The sequence below is a fragment of the Phoenix dactylifera genome, unplaced genomic scaffold (assembly GCF_009389715.1).
Source record: "Phoenix dactylifera cultivar Barhee BC4 unplaced genomic scaffold, palm_55x_up_171113_PBpolish2nd_filt_p 000510F, whole genome shotgun sequence".
Classification (NCBI taxonomy): Eukaryota; Viridiplantae; Streptophyta; class Magnoliopsida; order Arecales; family Arecaceae; genus Phoenix; species Phoenix dactylifera.
In genome coordinates, this window is record NW_024067924.1 from 285001 (window position 1) to 306910 (window position 21910).

The window sequence follows — 21910 nt, forward strand, 5'->3', positions numbered from 1 at the left end:
CTGCTGAATGAATGTTGCATCTATAATATAGCCTATTTTATTTTAAAATTTTAAACTACCTGTAACTTAACAATTACCAACCAACTTTCTATGTGAGTTAGAATTTTGCAAACAACAGTTGAATCAGAACAAATTAAACAAAGAACAAATTTATGTGCATATGATAATAATGAAACTCTTGTCAATAGCCATGGGGTACCTGATAGTGGTCCCAGTCAAAGAAGGATTATAACAGATAAAAAAGAAATATATATATTCTCTTTAAGGCGAGAACAGGACCACAATAGTTGAGGAAATTTTCTTGCTTTTCTATTGCTAAACTCTGGTTCCTTAAATAGGCTAAAGCCCAGCGAAACCAACGAGTACATGACCGAAACTTAAACTACTAAACTTTTACTCAGTAAACAACAACGGAAAGTAATGGAAAAACAGACTCCTAAACTAGCTCCAACGGCTAGTTGACTGGGCAACGCTGCATGTAAACATTTGAAGTTGTTTTATTCCCTGCGTAATCCATGCAACAACTTTGACAGCTTCTTCTTGACCTCCGCAAGCCATGCAGCTCCTTTCTCACGTGCACTCTTCACCCTTGATACTTGAGGTTCAGTTTTAGGCCCCTCTCTGACTGACGTGGCCTATCAATCCTTCCCCATGAGGTGGATCCTTGTCCTCAAGGTCCAAGGTTGGGAATCTCTCCCGCAGCATCTTAGACCGCTCCCAGGTTGCGTCCTCAATAGGTAGATGCTTCCATTGCACTAAGCTTTCTTCAACAAGTTGGGCTCCATGTTTAATCCAGCGAGTGTCCAGGATGGCCAAAGGTTCCAAAATAATCACCCCCTCATCGGTGAATGGTGGTACTTCCGCATGCAGCGCTTCCGTATTTTTGCCCTGATATTCATACCGCTTAAGTAGCGATACGTGAAAAACTGGGTGAATACGCGCCCCTTCAGGTAGTTGTAACTTGTAGGCGACAGGGCCGAGCTTTTCTAAAATTTGGTAGGGCCCATAAAAACGGCTGGCTAATTTCTGGCGAACTCGTTTGAAGGCCGTTTGCTGGCAGTAAGGGTGGAGCTTAAGAAGGACCATTTCGCCGACGTTGAACGAGATATCCCTCCGCTTTTGATCTGCCATCTGTTTCATCCGATTAACAGACCGCTCCAAATTGGCCTTTAGTTGCTGAAGGAGTTCATCTCGATTCAAAAGATGCTGATCAACCTCGTGTACAAGTGAGAGACCATCTTTGTACAAAGGAATGGAAGGTGGGAGTCTGCCATATAGTGCTTGAAAGGGAGTCATCCTAGTAGAAATATGGTATGTAGTATTGTACCAGTATTCCGCCCAAGGTAAGAAGTAACTCACACCGAAGATACTGTTCAATGCAGCGGTTGACAGCTTCCGTTTGTCCGTCGGTCTGCAGGTGGTATGCGGAGCTGAGCTGCAGCTTGGTGCCCGGCATCTTGAAGAACTCTTGCCAGAATTTGCTAATAAAGATTGGGTCTCGGTCACTCACAATGGTCTTGGGCATCCCGTGGAGCTTGATGACCCCATCCACAAACTTTTCTGCAACAGTCTTTGCAGTAAATGGATGGGTTAAAGTAAGAAAGTGAGCTGATTTACTTAACCTGTCTACTACCACCAAGATGGTATCCTTGCTCTGCGAAGTTGGTAGTCCCTCAATGAAATCCAAGGTGATGTCGTCCCAGACTTGGCATGGATTTGGTAACGGCTGTAGGAGCCCTGCGGGAGCCAAAGTTTCTGCCTTAGTCTTTTGGCATACCTCGCATCCTTTGGCATATTCTTGGACTGCCTTGTGCATCGCAGGCCAGTAGAATTGTTGACTCAATTTCTTAAGCGTGCGTAGCACACCCGAGTGGCCGCCCACTTTAGTGTCGTGCATCTCATGGAGTAGCTTGGCTCGTAGTGATGGGTTGGCTGGTACGATCACACGTCCCTTGTAAAGGAGTAGGCCATCGTGCCATTTGAATGAGCCTTCAGGATGGACTTCGGCTTCATGCCCCATGGATTTGATGTATGGGTCATCTTTTGTTGCTTGTTTAATCTCCTCCCATAAATTAACCTGCGGAATAAAAATATGATGAAGAATGGGACTACCTCGTTTACGTGATAGGGCATCGGTTGCAGAATTTTCATGGCCCGGGCGATATATGATCTCGTAGTCGTAGCCTAAGAGCTTGGCCACCCATTTCTGTTGCTCCGATGTTGCCACTCTTTGCTCCAAAAAATACTTAAGGCTTCTTTGATCGGTTTGTATGTAAAATTTTTTGCCCAGTAAATAAGGCCGCCATACACGTATTGCCTCTACAATGGCCAGCATCTCCTTGGCATAAGTGGACCATGATTTCTTGGTCACTCCTAGGGCCCGACTCATGAACGCCACTGGCTTGCCTTGTTGAGTCAATATCGCACCAATTCCGTCACCGGATGCGTCTATCTCAATAGTGAAGGAGTCGTTGAAAGTTGGCATTGCCAAGGTGGGCGTGGTTGTCACGGCCTTCTTGAGGGCAAGGAAGGCTGCTTCAGCTTCATCATGCCATCCGAATTGTCCCTTTTTGAGAAGGTTGGTGAGAGGTCGCGCGATCATGCCATAATTTTGGACAAACTTCCTGTAATATCCTGTCAACCCTAAAAATCCACGCAACTCAGAAATGTTAATAGGCTGTGGCCATGCTACCATGGCTGCAATCTTGCTTTCATCCACCTTTACTCCTTCATTGGTGATAATATGCCCCAAGTACTCCAATTCTTGTTGTCCAAAGTCACATTTGCTAGACTTGACAAAGAATTTGTGCTGCCTCAATATCTTCAAAGTCTGTCTTACATGTGTCAAATGCTTGTCCCAAGTCGGACTATAAATCAATATATCATCAAAGAAAACTAATATAAATTTTCTAAGATGGGGACGAAATATAGAGTTCATAATTGCTTGAAATGTAGAAGGCGCATTACAGAGACCAAATGGCATGACCAAGTATTCATAATGTCCGTTATGAGTACGAAATGCAGTTTTAGGAATATCAGGAGGATTAACTCTTACTTGGTGGTATCCGGCCTCAAGTCCAATTTAGTAAAGTAAGAAGCACCGTAGAGCTCGTCCAACATGTCGTCCACCGTAGGAATTGGGAAGCGGTCTTTGATGGTGACGGCGTTGAGCGCACGGTAGTCCGTGCAAAAGCGCCAACTTCCCTCCTTCTTCTTTACTAATAGTACTGGCGAGGAGAATGGGCTGGTGCTAGGGCGGATAAGCCCCGAATCTAGCATCTCTTGGACTTGCTTCTCAATTTCTGCCTTCTGAAAATGGGCATATCGGTACGGCCCGGACGTTAATGGCCTCGGTCCCTTCCTTAAGCTGAATGCAATGGTCTACATCACGGGTTGGTGGCAAACTGGTGGGCTCTTTAAAGACTTCCTCGTATTCTTGCAATACCTTCTGCATGTCCTGCTGCCTCTCGACTTGCAACTCGTCCCTAGCTGCTGTCCCTTGTGGTTGGTTGGAAACAAACCGCAAATAATGCATGGCCCTGGTGAAAATCCTTCTTAATCTCCTTCAATGAAGCCCCTGAATAGCTTGCGCCTCCACTCCTTGTAGCTTTCGGGCTTGGTTGTCCCAAATAAATTCCATGGTTAACTGTTTCCAGTTACATACCACAGAACCCAGCATTTCGAGCCATTGGACTCCCAATACAAGATCTAAGCCTGACAATGGTAGAGAGTAAAGGGTGAGTGAAAACTCAGTGCCTTGTAAGTTAACCCGTACCTTCTCGAACCTCCCCTGGCATTGTAATCTTTCACCATTTGCTACTTTGACAGTGAATGCTTCGGTTGGAACAACTGGTAAACGAAGCAAACTTGCCAAGCGGTCATTAACAGAGTTATGTGTTGATCCACTATCGATCAACACAACAGCTTCGTGGGGACCAATCTTGGCCGTGATGCGCATCGTTCTGGGTACAGTCCATCCCGTCAAAGCATGTAAGGTGATTTCTGGCTCTATTTCCTGCTCGGGTTGCACTCCTGGGTCCTCTTCCAGTGGTTGTTGCTCCGTAACGTCCTCACAAATGATACCGCCTGTGTTGGTGTGCCCCTCCAGAAGTAGCAGTTGCGGTCGTTGGCACCTATGCCCCGCCGTGAAACGCTCGTTGCAGTGGAAGCATAGACCTTGAGCTCTTCTACGTTGCATTTCATCCCAAGTCAGCCGTCTGACCGGTAGTGCAGGAGCAGCAGGTGCTGCACGATTTGCTTGTGGGAGAGCCAGCGGAGCCCGCGCCCGGTGGTGGAGGTGGTCGCAGGAATCGCCTCTGTCTTGTGAGTTGGTCATCTCGCATTTTTGCCAAGCTGATGGCATCTTTCAAAGTTTGCGGTTTGAACATGCGAATGCCGTCGGCTATCTCAGCCTTCAAACCTCCCATAAATGTCCTACAAGCGCCTTTTGAGTCCAGCCCCGAACACAGTTGCCGAGCCTCTCGAATTCACGTTGATAATCTCTAAATGAGCCAGCTTGCCTGACCCATGAAAGAGCCTCATCGAAATCTTCACACTCGGATGGTCCAAAACGAGCCCAAAGCTCGTCTTCAAAAACTTCCCATGAAATCACCCTTCCTTCTTGCCGGAAAGTCCTCTTGAGCCACTGCCACCATTGATTTGCCTCGCCTTCAAGGTGAAACGAAGCTAACGGCACCTTTGTGCATCGGAAATGTCCTGAAAGTCAAAAAACTGGTTCACTCTATTGAACCATTCGGTGGGGTCTTCCCTGGAATACCGAGGAAATTCCAACTTTGCCGTTTTTGATGAACAGACGAGTCGTCCTCCTCCTGCTTCCGCCCGGTTGTTCTCAGTGCGGTTCCGAGAATTTTCTCCTCGTTTGGTGTTGTGACTGGTGTTGTCCTCCTTGAATGATCGCAGTATGTCGGACAGGTGGCTGAAACTCTCCTCCAAGTGATGTAACTTGTCGGCGATTCCCAGCTCCATACGACTCATGCCTTCTTGAAGGCCACTAAGCCCAGCTTCCAATCTTTCAATCCGCTCCTTGTTTGTGGCCATTAAAACCCCGCTCTGATACCACTGATAGTGGTCCCAGTCAAAGAAGGATTATAACAGATAAAAAAGAAATATATATATTCTCTTTTAGGCGAGAACAGGACCACAATAGTTGAGGAAATTTTCTTGCTTTTCTATTGCTAAACTCTGGTTCCTTAAATAGGCTAAAGCCCAGCGAAACCAACGAGTACATGACCGAAACTTAAGCTACTAAACTTTTACTCAGTAAACAACAACGAGAAGTAATGGAAAAAACAGACTCCTAAACTAGCTCCAACGGCTAGTTGACTGGGCAACGCTGCATGTAAACGTTTGAAGTTGTTTTATTCCCTGCGTAATCCATGCAACAACTTTGACAGCTTCTTCTTGACCTCCGCAAGCCATGCAGCTCCTCTCTCACGTGCACTCTTCACCCTTGATACTTGAGGTTCGGTTTTAGGCCCCTCTCTGACCGACGTGGCCTATCAGTACCATATTGCAAACAGCATAATTGCTCTTAAGAATGTTCTGCATAATGTGAGAAATTAAGTTTCTTTAAATGGTATAATCCATATTTTATTATTGACTAGAACAGATTGTAAGGGTAAAATGAAACACTGTAGGTGAAAGATAGAAAGCATGAAGCTTCCCATGAAAGTTAATATTCAGTTTGAAAGAATGGAGGTTCCTGATTTTGAAGAGGAAGGTTTAGAACGTTGGTCAAGCGCGAGGATTTTGAACAAAAATCTCAATTTTCTGTTTGAATGAAGGAAACATAACCATTTTCGGTTGAGGAAGATTGATAAGGTAGTTAAGCATAACAAGGATTCTTGGCATTGGTTTTTGGGGAGATAAACATCTTGGCAAGAAAAATTAATGCAGTTTTTTGGAAGAAGAGACGCTATTAGTTTGTAAGAAACATGTCATGTTTGGTAGATGATTAATTCAATTTTTTATCTCTTATTCTCAAATGTGAAAATTAATCCTTTAAAGAATTGCACATCAGAATTTCATATTCAGCTTTAATTATTTCAATCTTTTTGAGATTAGCTGTTAAAGGAATAATAAATAATAAAGTCGATATAACTATCTTTTGTTATAATGTATGTATAGTACTCTTTGTTCTGATGGATAATATAGTCAAATTCTTACAGAATCTGGAGATCTCTTTGAGTTCTTGTAACTGAGCTTGTTTCTTGGATTATGCAATCACATATACTTACATGCTGTTATTAATATTTTGTCTAACATTTTGGGAGATCATCCCTTCCCTACATTTAAAATTTCTTTTACTTTGCAAATTCCTTATTTTGGGCATGTGCCTTCACGCAGATCTTTTTTGGAATATCTAGAAGATTTTATTAATACTATAAAGCCTACCATTCCTTCATGTATTCTTTCATATCTTGATTTATATAGTCTCATTAATCTACTACTACTACATCTACAGGTATTCTATTGTTTCAACTGGTGGAACAGCATCTGCTTTGGAACAAGCTGGGGTCTCTGTAACTAAAGTTGAAGAAATTACTCATTTCCCAGAAATGGTAAACTTTAGTTATGTTATATTATTTCTCTTGTTTAATCTAGTTTCCCTTCCTATGTTAGGAACAAGATGAATCATGCCATCCACAATTTGATTGTGGCTATTCTTTTTATATAGTATTATGATATTGGCTAGTATTTATTACTAGTACTTTGGTTCAACTCTCTATAAGCTGTTCTAGGTGCTTTTCTCCCTAAAAGAATGGAAAAAAGCAAGAAATAATAGAAATTTTGTGCAAATGCTATATTCAACATAAACCAACAATTGACATTTCACTAATTGGTAGAGCAACAAAAACACAAAATCAGCAATGATACCAAGCTGGTCCTTGGTATCTTTTTTTGGGTAGGAAAGCATGGCTGTATGATTGGTCATACTAAAGCTAGATTCTGGAGCCTATATCCATATTCTATGCCGTATTTTACCTATGTTTCTTTGGCCGACAGTTATCAATTTTTATATAATATATATGCGTGTGTACGTGCTTGTGCGCATGCATATCTGTGTATGTGTCTCTCCATAGTTGTTCTTTGTAATACAAATAAAAATTAGGATATTAATGTGGCTATCTATGCTTGTTTGAAATTGACATTTATGAAATAGTTTGAATTAATATTGTACCATAGGGTACTGGCAGCTTTGTGTTGTAGATGTTGGTTTTTGTCAAAGATCCACTGTCCAAAGCTGGATTGCTCAGGGGAGTTGGTGAAATGCAAGGTGTATGACCAACAAGTGAAGCCAAGGGAAATAATATTATAACTAGAAAGTGATGTGTGCGATATAGAAAAATGTCTAAACATGGACAGGCGTGCATCTAATAAGAAAATGTGATTCATGCGCAATGTTTTTTTTTGAAGAGTATTATCTTTGCCTCTTTAAAATTGTTTTAGTAGTAAGAACATCGTGGATGTTTACTTTGGGCGGTCTGCTCAGATGCTTTTTGTTTATAACTAGGTACTTAAATGACACCTATTCTTGATATTAACAAAAAAGTGAAAAAAGCTTTGTCTTGTATCTACAGATCATAAATATATGAATTATTGTCTCTGCAGCTAGATGGTAGGGTGAAAACTTTGCATCCCAATATACATGGTGGTATTCTTGCACGGAGAGATCATGGCCATCACATGGAAGCCTTGAACAAGCATGGAATTGGTGAGTTTATTGTCCACCATACTATCATTTAAATTGTTGTATCTTCAAAAGGTTACAGTTCGTTTTTTTGCAATGGCAATCCTTAACCTTTTTCCTTTGCATATACAGATATACTTGTACATAATTCAATTGCATCACTGACACAATGTTTGCACAGGAACATTTGATATAGTGGTGGTCAACTTGTATCCTTTTTATGAAAAAGTTACTTCAGCTAGTGGAATTCGGTTTGAGGATGGCGTTGAGAATATTGACATTGGTGGCCCTACCTTGATCCGAGCTGCTGCTAAGGTTCTTTTTTTGACTCCATGATCTTGGGTTTTTTTTTCACTTTCTATACAGTCTTACTGAACTGCACAGTTTAGCAGAATCACAAGGATGTTTTGGTTGTGGTGGACCATAAAGACTATCCTGCACTCTTGGAATTTCTGCAAGGAAAGAATGATGATCAACAGTTTCGCAGGAAGCTGGCCTGGAAAGCTTTTCAGCATGTTGCTTCTTATGATTCAGCGGTTTCTGAGTGGTTATGGAAACAATCAGAAGGAGGTATATAAATGCATATAGAAAGTGTGACTTAGTACATTTTTTTGAAAGCTTTGCATGTAATTACCTGCTATTGCATTTTTTGACAGGGAATACATTTCCTCCCAGCTTTACAGTGCCAATGTCACTAAAATCTACACTTCGCTATGGTGAAAATCCTCATCAAAAGGCTGCATTCTATGATGACAAAAGTCTTTTCTTTGGTGAATGCTGGTGGTATTGCAACTGCTATACAATACCATGGCAAGGTTAGAAACTCGTGCAAGTCAATTATGGCTTCAATCACCATTTCCCTAGCTAATCTATTAGTCATCTTGTTTCATATAGTGCCGAATGTGCTGGTATATTAATTGAATATGTCTTAATCTTACTGCCCTGGCCATGTCTTAATACCATATCGGTTTGGGTCCCGGTACCGGTACGGATGGCGTACCGAGTGGTACGTCAAAAAAAATTTTGTACCGCATCGCATTGACGCGTGCTAGTGTGTGGCACCAGTACGGGTCTCGGTATCGAGACGGCGAACTCTTGGTTTGTACACTACTTGAACTACTTAAGAAATTAGTCATTTAGCTAATTTGCTATTTATCGCAAACATTAAAAAGTCTATATGAATTATGTGAAGGCAAACTTAGCCAATACAATGGGCAGGTCATGAAGCTAGAATAGTACCTTTTACAGATATTGTGAATTTAAATGTTAGAACTTTATCTAATATAGAAAGAATATGGAGTAGACTAAATGGAAACCTTTTGATATGTAAAATGTAACTGTGTATATGCAGGTGCGATTTGGAAGAGCTACACACCTTCAGATCCAAATTGTTCTTTCTGATGAAGTTGAAAAACACTTTTGTTTGGTAGAAAAGGGATGACTTTGTCAGGAACTAGTCGTAAGGCTGTTTCATTCTGATTCTTAAGGATAATATTTCGGAAGGCATGAGTTAGATGTCTGCTAAAACTTTAGCTGCACAGAGAAAACATGGAAATAGTCAATAGACTAATCGGAAGTTTCCAATAGGTAAACGTAATGTTCATATAAACAGATGTAATTGGGAAAAGCTACATGCCTTCAGATCCAAATTGTTTTTTATGATGAAGTTGTGGAAACACTTCCTTCTGTTTGGCAGAAAAGGGATTACTTTGTCAATAACAAGTCATAATGCTGTCTCATTCTGAGACCTGAAAATAATTATTTTCAGCTGGCAGGAACTAGATGTCTGCTAAAACTTTCACCAAATGCTCATTTCTTCTCTTTTAATCAAGCCCTTGCTTATGTAAACACAGAAGACCATGATTTTGTTTCACATTCAAGATTTTCAACTTGTTTTCCTATCTATTTGAAAATATTGTGCACCCGTGTTGCTTTCCTGCATCTAAAGGGCTAATTTGGATGAAGATTTTCTGTTGTGGATATTATTATTTAGTTTAATTGTTGTTGATATTATTTTCGGTTTTCATTTTCGTTGATGAGCTATCCAGACATTATAGCTGTAACGTCACCCCTTCTTCTTTCTAAGCACTACATCTAAGCCATAATAAGTTGTTTTTCACTTTTAAACTGATTCTGACATTTGCTGCATTTGACTGGGCTCATGATCGGTATATTCTGATATTCTCTCGTTTGGCACAGGAAAATGTCTTACAATAATTACTTAGATGCGGATGCTGCCTGGAACTGTGTGTCAGAGTTCAAGAGACCTACTTGCGTGATTGTGAAGCATACAAATCCTTGTGGAGTTGCATCACAGCAAGATATTCTCGAAGCTTATAGATTAGCTGTTAAAGGAGATCCTGTTAGTGCATTTGGTGGAATAGTTGCCTTTAACACAACAGTGGATGAGGTAAGCAGGGTAAGGGGAGAATCTTTTATATTATGTAGTACAACTCTACTTATATTTCATTGCTAAATTTCTAGGATCTTGCGAAGGAATCCGAGAGTTTAGGAGTCCCAACTGATGGTGAAAACACGGATGTTTTATGAAATTGTGGTTGCACCAAAATATACAGAAAAAGGTCTGGAGATTCTCCGTGGCAAGTCAAAAACTTTGAGGATACTGGAGGCAAAAAAGAGCGGGAAAGGAATGCTCTCACTCAGACAGGTTGGTGGCGGGTGGTTAGCTCAAGATTCTGATGATTTAACTCCAGAAGATATCAAATTTAATGTAGTGTCTGAAAGGGTTCCCCAAGAAGATGAGCTTAGTGATGCAGAGTTTGCATGGCTTTGTGTTAAGCATGTGAAGAGCAATGCCATTGTAATAGCCAAGGTTAGTTCTTTTCTCCACTTCAAGATTAAAAGCTGTGTATGAAGAATAGTAATAAATCTTTGAAAGTCAAGCTAGAGATTAAAATAATGATTAACTAGAGATGAAGTCCTTGCTATATAACCAATCATGTTATACTGTTAGAGGTCAATGTTGATAAATTGCACCTTCATTCCCCATGTCAAATGGATATGTTCATCTCTAGTTGAAATAAAAAAATCTTGTTAATTCTTTCTTATTTAGGCTTGAAATTGCCATGTGCTCCCAGTAGCTAGAGAAAGTGACTCTATACTTTAACACTTAATCAAAAAACCTACATGAAGTTACACATCATGGAATAACTAATGCATTTGAAACATGAATTTTTCTGAATTTGGACATTGGTCTCATGAGGTTACTTATTGTCTTTTATGTGTATGAAGCTAGGTCCAAATAGTCTCCATAAAAAAGAGCTCAAGGATAACTAAGTCAAAATAATAATATAATCATGTTAACTATGTGACTATAAGTTTTTATAAGAAACAGAAATGCAAATCCATAGTCAACAAGTGTTATCCTAACTATGTTTGCAAAATATAAGTATTTACAAGAGGCTACTGATCCATCCTTTGCCATTATTCCTAGTAATCACTATCTCCTTTCTTACAAGACTTCACAAGTTTTTTGTCGGAGCTTTCATCAAGCTTATCATAAATTTTTAATCATTGGACACATACTGTCTCCTAATCTTAACCTGGATCTTTGTCCTATATGTCCGTGGTTCATACTATTGTATTTAATTTTTAAACATCTATCTGTAATTCGTGCAACTTCTGTTCTTTTAATGTACTTGTCTTTAATCTTACTGTTCATGGTTTACATGACATTGACCTTAACATTTTTATCTTGCTTGTTCCCGACACCTAAAGATGTGAAAGACCCTGGGTCACCTCTTCACTTCCTCCAATCAAACCGAAGGGCAAAATATAATAATATGGAGAAGACAATATAATAACTTATAGGGCAGCTTTTATGTCGATTCTATAAAATCTATCTGCTCTATACTAGTAGATTTGACTTTACATGAAGTAATATAGTTATATGCTTAAATGCAAACATAACTTGTTAAATATCAAACAAAACTTTGTAACTTCCAATTAATACATAAAATTACATATATCTTTAGTTGTTTTTTTTTTGTTATGTTCCAAGTGAAATTCAAGTACTTGCATCCTGAAACTGTGTATTCTGAAGAAAATTTGTTTGGTCATTTAAATTGGCTTAAGTAGGATTACAAATAGAGAGCCATTTCAGTTCTGCAGGTAATAGAACTCAGGTAAATTCACTCTTGTACAACTTATCCAAAACAGAAAACTTGCTTCATTCTTATCTGAAATATATCCAAGATAGAGAACATGATCAAAAGGAGTTAACTTCTGGCCGTCAATTTTCATTTATTTGCTGTCAATGTATTTGTCATATTTTTAGTTATTTGATATTTTGACCCTTGACTTCCACTTTTTGCCTCTTTAACGACAACCTGGCATTTGAATCTATTTTCGTCCCATCTATAGAACAAAAACACTATATCAGCTCTGCTAGATACATCTTGGAACATCCTCCGAGGATTTACAGATCAATTATCCATGACAAGGTTGGCTTATGACATATAAAATGGTTCATATATATTGCCTATTTCTGGCAAAATGTTTTCACCACATGCTCGACATCTTCATATATGTCCCTAGCGATCGCAAGAAATTCCTTTCATTGACATTTTTGTCCTTAGACCCGTAATCATAGACATTATCTTTGCTTCATCCTGGTCTGTGAAACAATGCCTCCATACCTTCTTAACTCTGGAACACTCCATCCGTAGCTAAAACAAGATGTAACCTCATGAGTGACTTTTTGATCATTAAGTCAAGGTGGTCCTTAGAGGTTTTTGCATTTTTCTTAGAAGGTCAATGTACTATATACCTTCTCATCTCTAGATCATTCCATCAATAGTTAAAGAAGATCTAACTTGACCTTCTGTTCATTAAGTCAAGGTGGTCCTTAGAGGTTCTTGCCTTTTCTTATTTTTGCTTCATCAGGCAGCTCTTGTAAGCCCATACTTTAGACTTAGGTTTGATTCCATGATATTGGTGCAACACAACATGCTACATTTGTTCTTTTTACAAAAAAAAAATGGAGCTGGAAGTATCTGTTTCCTGATAAAATATAATATGCTATTATATTTGATACTGCAAATTAATGATCGCCGAACCGGTAATGGTAGACGTACCAGTCGGCCATCGGACCGGTTCGACATCTGTTCGGACCAGTACCGAACCGGTTGCCTTGGCACAGCGCGCGCTGTGGCATCGGAGTTGGTGCGAACTGGTTAGCACTGGTTTTTAGCCATACCGGACAGAACCGTTCGGTTTTGTCTGATACGCATCTAGTATCGGCCGGTTCCGGCCTGTTCAGGTGGGTTTTGGTCTGGTACAGGCTAAACTGGCCGATACGGGCCGGTTCAGCATTACTTATTGGAAATTACTCTTTGCCTTGTTCAATAAAGCATAACCTTAATGTTTTACCCCTTTAACTGATTAAGTTGAATGTAATAGCCAGTGAAGTGTCCCCTCTTTTTGAAGTTGATCAAGATTTATCACTTGGCCGTTATGTTTTCCATGAACTGCACTCCATCATTGTTGTCTGCAATCATCTTTTATTTTAGGCTTCTAGAAATAGCTGAACTCATGCTAAAATTCTAACACTTATATTCTGCAGAATAACCGTATGTTGGGTATGGGGAGTGGGCAGCCAAACAGGTTGGAGAGCTTAAGAATTGCTTCAGGAAAGCAGGAGAGGAGGCAAAGGGAGCTGCTTTGGCGAGTGATGCCTTTTTCCCTTTTGGTAAGCAAATACATATTTCTCATCACCACACATACCTAATCATTGCAGTGCTTTTCTTTAATGTTAGTATTTAGCTTTCACTCTTTCTAGTTATGGGGACATGTTTTTAAATAATTTTTCTCTTGTCAACAGATATTGCAATATCTGGTAACCCCAGTTTCTAATCCGGTCAATCAATTGCTGATTTCTGGACATATACGTGTATATGTGCGTGTGTGTATAGCTTGTATGCATGCATGCTCGTATATATGCATGAGTGAATGCATGCTTGCATATATACAAGCATGCACACTCATGTATTATGAGGGATTAAACCATAGCAGCAATTTTGACAATTAGGCACAGCTCAGCTAGTCTCTTGCATATACACAAGCATGCACACTCATGTATTATGCGGGATTAAACCATACGCAATTTCGACAATTAGGTACAGCTGAGCTAGGTTTAGAACTCTGGAATTCCAAAAAAAAATCTGGCAAACATGACAAGAGTTTGGAGAAAATTTGGTATATAATAACAAACCCACACCCCCCCCCCCCCCTACCCCACAAAAAAGAAAAAGAAAAGAACTTCAGGATTGAGATTTAGGTTTTCACAAAAGAAAAGGAACTTGGCCATTGGGATTTAGGGTGTTTAAGGAATGGAGGAAGGCCAACAGTTCCTTCAATGCTTTCACCAGAAAAAAAATATAACAGTTACTTCAAGGAAGGAGATGGAAGAGGGTAGTAATGAAAATTTCCTCCTTCAATTTATTTGGTGTTAAGGGCTGTGGGGGATGGTTTGCGTAACTATTCTATTCCTCTAATTTCCAACTTCCATCACGTCATGTCTGCCATTCTATGACTCCAGGACTCCACATCTACAGTAAAAGTCACCCAGATAGTTTATTGTTTAAAGTTTATTCATAAAATTCATGAATCCTGTGAACCGCTCACAAGCTGTTTACAGACTAGTGAACTAATAGCAGCATAGCTTGGCCACCCTTCAGCTCATGAAAAATTTGTAAAATTTTTCGTAAAATTTGGAGGGTATCATGGCTATGGTGTAAATAGCTGAACTACAGCAAGATATAGTCAGCTTGAGCTTGGCATGATATTTGGCTGACCCAAGTACTAGCTTGGCTTCTGGTAAAAGCAAGCACAAGCCTTTCTACCTTCCACAAGCTCAGCTATGATCAAGTCTCCCAAAGCTTGGGCTTGACTTGTTAACCTTGAAATAAACAAGGAAGAGGATGTGACTGATGAAGTAAGAAGAGCTTGATAAAAGGATGGGCTGCAAGGGAGGTCAATCATTTGGTGTTTAAGTTGAGAAAAAATGGACCATGCTCCCTTGCTTAAGTTCATGCATGTTGAATTATGGTTTGCCGAACCGGTTCGTACCGGCCGGTTTGGCCCGGTACGGACCGGTCCGGCTTGAAACCGGTACATGGACAGCATGGGATATCGGTTCGGCTTGGAACCGGTACACGGACAGCATGGATACCGGTTCCAGCTATTTTTGGGCTGATACCGACCGGTAACCACGCATACCGGCTGCGTACCGGTCTTGTACTGGCCCGTACCGGTGCGAATTAATCGGTTCGCACCTAGTACTGATTTTTTTTTTTAAACCACAGCGCTCCCTCAAGGTAGACCGCCACGCGCGGGCGCGGGGCCGCGCGTGGGCACAATTCCCCGCGCTGGGAATCGCCCCTTGCGCGGGCGAGCTTCCCTGAGCGGGTAATGAATGCCACAGAGTGGCCAGCCCTGGCGCATCCGCGCGTGGACACGATGCGAACCAAAAAAATAAATTTCTTTTTTCCAGTGCGCGTGCCGTGAACCAAAAAAAAAAAAAAAACAAAAAGACCGGTTTTGGTACGAACCGGTCCGGTAGGCGACCGGTACGCCTACCGGTACCGGTTCAGCGTACTTTGTGTTGAATCTTTCAAAGTTTGGGCTTAGACTGTTAGGCTTGAAATAAACAAGGATAGAATGATTGGTGCTTGGACGTATTGGTTTTGGGAAAAGGATGTGAGTGATGGAGTTAGAATAAATTGATGGGAGGGTGAGTTGCCAGGGCATTGGTATTGAGAATTGAGGCAGCTTGCATGCTGCTGTGGTGAGAAGTTGCTATTTGAGGGAAGAGTGAGGAAGGAGTGTGGGCGCATGTTTCTTCTTCCTTTTTTTTTGGGTGTGTGCGCGCTGTTTTTTTTTTTTTTTGGAGGTTGGGGGGGTGGTGGTTAAGGGACAGCAACTGTTGATGGTTTGAAAGTACTTGATCTCAGTTGTTAGATCTGAAACTATCAATTGAACTTTTGTGAGTTAATATCTTGGCTGCTAGATCAAGATCTATAGACCAAGATGCATTTTTGTTGAGCAATATCTAACAAAGAGATGTAGAAAATATTTCAACAATAAACTAATATGTTGCTATGCCTTCGCAAATCAAGTTTTCATTCTCTTTCTTTCTTCTCCTTTTTCTTTTTTTTAATGATACAAGATGTAGAACCATCATTGTTTTATATAGATAAATGAAACTTATACCCTCAAAGAAGAGAACATGAAGCAGAACTGAAGTCTAAACCTGGCAACCTTATGAAGGGGGCCAAACTAGATATGTCAGATGTTAGAGTATTTTTTAAACTAAAAATTAATCATTTTATGTTTGGGATGAACCAAAGGCTGGTTCCCAACGGACACTTTCCTTTCCCTTTTCAAAAATTTTAAAATGTTGGGATCCCAAGGATGTGCCCAACAGCTGAATTGTGATCACAATGACCACTGTCTTGAATCTAATTTTTAAGATTCACTATTTTTAAATTGATTCTGGTTTATTGTGACTAGGTGTTTATAAAGGATTAGTTTCTTATTTTGATTATTTGGCATGAACGGTCACTATTTGCATCCGTTTTTTTTTTTATAAACAAGAGAGATTGTGAGAAAGTTAACACATACAGAAAATGCTCTTACAAACAGTCTAGTAAAACTCTTTGCTATCAAGTTCTTGTTTTTTCCCCTCATTTTTTGGGTTGGGTGCTTTGGTTCACAACATCATTAAGGAGTGCATCCCTTAGAGATCATGAAGTTAGGCATCTTATCCTGGAGATAGGATTTTCACAAGTCTTTTTGCATCTATAGTAGGGAAATCAGTATCGTAAAGAAAGCAGTATAATCCGTGTCCTTGCCTAACTGAACCCTTCTTTGTTCCTATTACTTCCTTTAATTCTCTTTCTTTCCACTCTAGACTTATACCCATTTGTCCAACATCAGAAGGGAGGGAAAGAAGATGAAACGGAGAGGGGAGGGAATAACAATTCATTCCATAATTTCTCTTGAAGCTTAGCCCTTGATGCAGAGATCCATGAAGAAGCCAGAAACCAAACTGAGCTATATAGAGCCTCTGCTGATCTTTAAGGAATCCTGAAGATGCGGGCATGTAATTCAATGTAAATGCTTTAAAGGAGAGTCATGCTGATTAATTGTGTCAAAAACATGAGCTGGCTGAGTGAAGCTTAAGCTCAGCTTGTTTTTCTGCATGAGCCTTTATGAAGCCAAATGTTGGGCCAAATGCAAATCTGTTAAACAGATGACTTGTTCATTTGGCAACTTTATTCTGATTGTTTGAAGTTCTTGTCCAGTTTTGGTTGACCAAATATTGCGAGCAATAGGACTGCATTTTTTTCTTTAAACATTAGAATGCATGCATGAGAGAGAGAGAGACCTGGTGTGTAGATCGTGACAGGGGTATTGATGGTTGTGGTAGAAGGAGGTGAAGGTGATGATATGAGCTTGTCCAGAGATGGAAGAGGCACAAGTATTCGAGCACCTGAAGCTCATCTTGTAAATGTTATTTGGACATATTATATGAACTTGCACATTTGCTAGTTGAAGATGCATGAACCTGCTAGCTCTAGTAAGAATTAATTCTGAGGCTCTATGATGTTGAAAATGGACCTATCGGGGACTAGTCTAAACCCACGTAGCTACACTATCCATCATTCTATAGACATCCATGGGTTCTGACGCTCAGAGCTTGTTCAGAACTCCACCATGACTACAGGAGCCAGCTTATATTGAACATGATCAATCCATATCCTACAATACTGGTAAACAAGCTTTGAACAATATGATTTATTTTTTTAATTAGAGGACTCTCTCTCTTCTTTTTTTCTTTTTCTTTTTATTCTCTTTTCGTCATGCGATCCTTATCTGCAACTTCTAGAAGTTCTTAGACTAAGTAGTTTTGATGCATTATGTTTAAACCTAAACTAAATTTGTTTTAATTTGTCAAACTTTCAGCTTGGAATGATGCAGTTGAAGAAGCATGCCAGAATGGCATTGGAGTTTATTGCTGAACCAGGAGGGAGCATTAGGGATAAGGATGCCGTGGGACTGCTGCAATAAGTATGGTGTTTCTCTTCTTTTCACAAATGTGAGGCATTTCAGGCACTGAAGGTGAACTAAATAATCTGAACCCTGCTGTGCAAAAGAATGCTTTGAATGTACAAAGAAAGGTTCTATGGAGACGAAGGAAGTGCGCAAGCCAAGGCTCTTGAGAATAACCTACGTTTTTGGTTAAGTTGAGAGGAACACTCGAGATTCTAATCCCAATACTGCTGAAAGTAATTAAATTTTGTGGGACCTGAAACATCTTGGGGATTCTCTTCTTTTCATTTCTAAGTTATTGATTTACAAATGTTTCAACTTTAAGGATGAAAATTTGGTGAGTGAGTCACTTTGACAATGACCCATTGCACATAATTTCTCCTCTCCATCAACAAACATGGAGTCTGCAGGTGGCTTCGATAGTTTGCATCTTCATGAAATTTATGTCAAATTTATCGATAAATTTCTGATGGCACAACTGGGTCATGTAGTTTTTGGATTTTACCCAATGGAAGTCTGAATTGGTCTCAATCCACATGAAGTAAATAAATATCCCTATGACTCTGTCCTAGTTTCAGAACGATGGTCCATTGTGCTCTGGGCCAGCAAGCTTTATGTTTGTTGGTCAGCATTACCTCCACTTAGAGCATACGCCATGGAGAGATTTTTGCCCAACTTTAAGATAGCAGTCCAACCATATTTTTTCTCAAAAATATCAAAATTATCAGGTCAAGAATGGATCTTTGGTGACTGGATTTCAATTAATTAGAGTCAACAAGCAAATATTGATCCGACAAAAATTAATTCAAAGTATCCAATTTTTTTTCCTCTTAGAGGAAAAAAAAAAAATCTAGAGTCAGAATCCTGCATGCCTGTACCTGCAGAAGTGCTGCTAAATCTAATTACATTAAAGTTGGTCTGTGTATCAAAACCGCACATGTGAATACAGTCATTTTTGTCTCTAATCATTACCAACAGGCGCCAACTCGTGAAGCAATGAAAAAGAAAAGCATCGGAAAGAGCTAAGATTTCTTATTTTTTTTAAAAAAAACTTTTTGGAACTCCTGTTGTTATATTCTTAAAGCCATTTATAAATTATTATGTGTGGCCCACCTAATATCACCAGTCCGCGAGGTGCACAACCTGGTGTTCTTTGGCATTCTCCAAAAGCTAGCAAGCTGAGTTACCGATATCCTTGTGATGTAGGCATGTAACGAGCGACAGACTAGCCCATGGAACAAAAGCTAGAAGCCAACGTCAAGCATGACGCATACATACATAAATTTTATTCAGCCCATGGAACTAACTACAATGACATGGAGGAAGCCCTTGTAGGAAATGTTCAAACTAAGAGCATATGGTGAGCTCGTGAAGCATGGGTATAAGTGGTTAGAGAGAGAGAGAGATCTAATTCTAAACATGAAGCATAGGAAGTAGTTAGAGAGAGAGAGAGAGAGAGAGAGAGAGAGAGAGAGAGAGAGAGACCTAATTCTAAACATGAAGCATAGGAAGTAGTTAGAGAGAGAGAGAGAGAGCTACCTAATTCTAAACATGAAGCGTAGGAAGTAGTGAGAGAGAGAGAGAGAGAGCTAGCTAATTCTAAACATGAAGCATGGGTATTGGTATGTCTCCAACCGGCTACAACTTACCCAAAGGTCCAACCAATTAAAACATACTATGACGCTAACACATGGTGGATTGGGAGCGACCATTGGGTGAGGCCAATGCCATACCGCCAAACTTGCATATCAAGAGCTCCTCACAGTTGGTTGCATCCTAACTGGAGGACCCAGTGATCTTCGAGATTCCACTGATGTGATATGCAGAACGTCATCCGCATGCAAAGTATTCATTCCCAATGTCCAGGCCATTCTGATAGACCCACATATCCTAATTTTCTAGCGGTAAATAGGCTCCTCCACCGAATATACATAAAAAAAGGAGGGGAGGGGGTAGAAGAGGTAAGCAAACAAGAACATCCTAGCAGACTAAAATACAATCTCCTTCTATTCTTTAATTACCACATTAACTTAGGCATCGGAGGATCTTCTGTCGGATATGTTATGGCTAGAAAACTTTCTTGCTCTATGATGTTCCAGGTAAGAATTTCGTCATCCGACGAGGATCTCGACTGTAGTGACCGAGCGCCGTTCGCATTCTCCAATTCCGACCAGAGTAGTCGACTACTGAGCTCTCTTGTGTCGTCGCGCTTTCGCCGCGGTGCCTAGGGCCAATCAGTTCTTAGCAGCAACAGGTATAAGTAGGTCGAATTAGACTAGTACGTAACTTAGATTTTGACATATTGATTCTTGAATTAAGATTGCCATATAGATTAGTTGTGCGAGATGCAGGAGATCTATAATTTTTAATAGGACAGCGGCATGATATGAACGGTGTAAAATATTGGCTCAAGGATAGAGAAATTTGTATCCATAGATTAATTGTGCTATTAATCTGATGGAACATGTTAGGTTTCCGGATCATTTGATGAATGCTAGTTTATTTATTTCAGAGGACGATCCAAGGGGTCCGATTTGACGGCCCTGATCATCCAAGGGCATCTGCGTCCAATTCTAAAGAGTGGACCCCACTAATCACCCGCATAAAAAAAAGAAGGATCCGATGCCGCTTCCGGCACAACTTTGGCATGTCCGCACGCCCAGAAGCTTCTCCCTCCCCAAGTCGTTTTCCAGCTTCCGTCGTTCCTCGCGAACAATTTAGTTATACAGAGCCCGTGAACGATGACTGGTCATATTGAGCTGAAATCGGTTAAAATAATCGCTCCTGCGGTATACCAGAACAAGGTCCTTCCCGGGCTCCCCACCTACCCCGCTATTAAATCAACCCAACGGCGACTCGATCTCCGGTATAATGTGCCTCGGAGTATATTAATATCGTGCTACGCACGTATTTTAACCGTCGGATTTGATATTGAATAGTTCTTATTCTGATCTGTTATCTGATCCAACGGTTAGAAAATTGGAGAAATCCTATTTTTATCCTCTGCGGCAGTAACTTACCAGGTCGGAGAGAGCGAAAATAACACATGGACATTGTCGGTGACAAATAGACTTGACGTTGTTCTACTTTTAAAGCATTAAATCACGTGACCAAGATCATTGTACCCAAAAATGGAAAGTTGTTAATATTTTCGTGATCATACAAGTCGTCATACGAACCCACCCCGGAAAACCCAACCGTACGAGGCTAAATCCCGTCTGTCCGTATAACAATTTATATGCGACAAACAATCTTACGACTGGCTTAGAATAAGATATTAATATTCGCATAACGTTTCTATGCATATGTACTGAGACTGACAATCACTCCTTCAGAAAGTCGTGGCTCTTTTTTGCCACGTCATCAGACGACCCACCTAACCCCCGATATGCCCCGGGCACCAACTTAAACTCAACAAACCCCAAATATTTTTTATATTCACTCCCCATTTTCCATAAATTTCCCTTTCCAATTTCAAAATTACGTCCGGAGGGTGTGTACATTTATCAAAAAGGTAGAGTATCTATAATTTCCATAAACAGCTCCGCCGGAGAGAAGGAAGTCGCCAAACGCTAATCCTACCATAAAAGGAGCTCCTCCCCGTCCCCCATTTTGGTTCCATCCACCGTCCGTTCTAACATCCCGTCGCCTTGTTCTTGGGTTTTCATTTCCTCGCGAGAGGGAGAGAGAGAGAGAGAGAGAGAGAAGGGGTCTAATGGCGTTCTCGACGCTCGCCCGATCTGCGACGCCCTTGATCGGTGGATCGCGCGGCTGCTTCCCTTCCGATTCCGGAAGTCGGGCTTCCGAGTCGTTTATGGTGCGATTTTTTAGCTTCCTTCTCTTCTGTGGAAAGGATTTTGATTATTATTTGGGCTTTGCTATGGATTTGGTCCACAATTTGGGGGACAAGTTATTCGGTGTTTTCGTTCCGTGAATGGGGTGATTGTGATCTCCCCGAGTCGTTTTTGTCTCTATTAAGATGATACTTGTGATCTTTTTTGTTTTTTGGCTGTTTATTGAGTTTTGATCAATGCAGGAGGCGTTTTTTTTTCTTTTTTGGCTACTGGAAATGAATTGAAACATCCTTTTATTTGTTTTTCGCAGATATCTTGCGTCAGAAGTTCA

The 21910-nt window shown here is 40.4% G+C and overlaps 1 protein-coding gene across 1 annotated transcript in view; it reads left to right on the forward strand.

Annotated features, from left to right (window-relative positions):
- LOC103699149 (bifunctional purine biosynthesis protein PurH-like) overlaps positions 1–18063 on the forward strand; it is a 19722-nt gene extending 1659 nt beyond the window's left edge. Inside the window, 14 exon segments of the mRNA XM_039119231.1 lie at positions 6485–6581; positions 7633–7735; positions 7893–8026; positions 8104–8281; positions 8368–8474; positions 8476–8537; positions 9911–10121; positions 10196–10243; positions 10245–10544; positions 13296–13353; positions 13356–13421; positions 17699–17745; positions 17747–17788; positions 17790–18063. Coding sequence (XP_038975159.1) covers positions 6485–6581; positions 7633–7735; positions 7893–8026; positions 8104–8281; positions 8368–8474; positions 8476–8537; positions 9911–10121; positions 10196–10243; positions 10245–10544; positions 13296–13353; positions 13356–13421; positions 17699–17745; positions 17747–17788; positions 17790–17852 — 1516 coding nt within the window. The 3' untranslated portion in view covers positions 17853–18063.
- The last annotated feature ends 3847 nt before the right edge of the window (positions 18064–21910 follow it).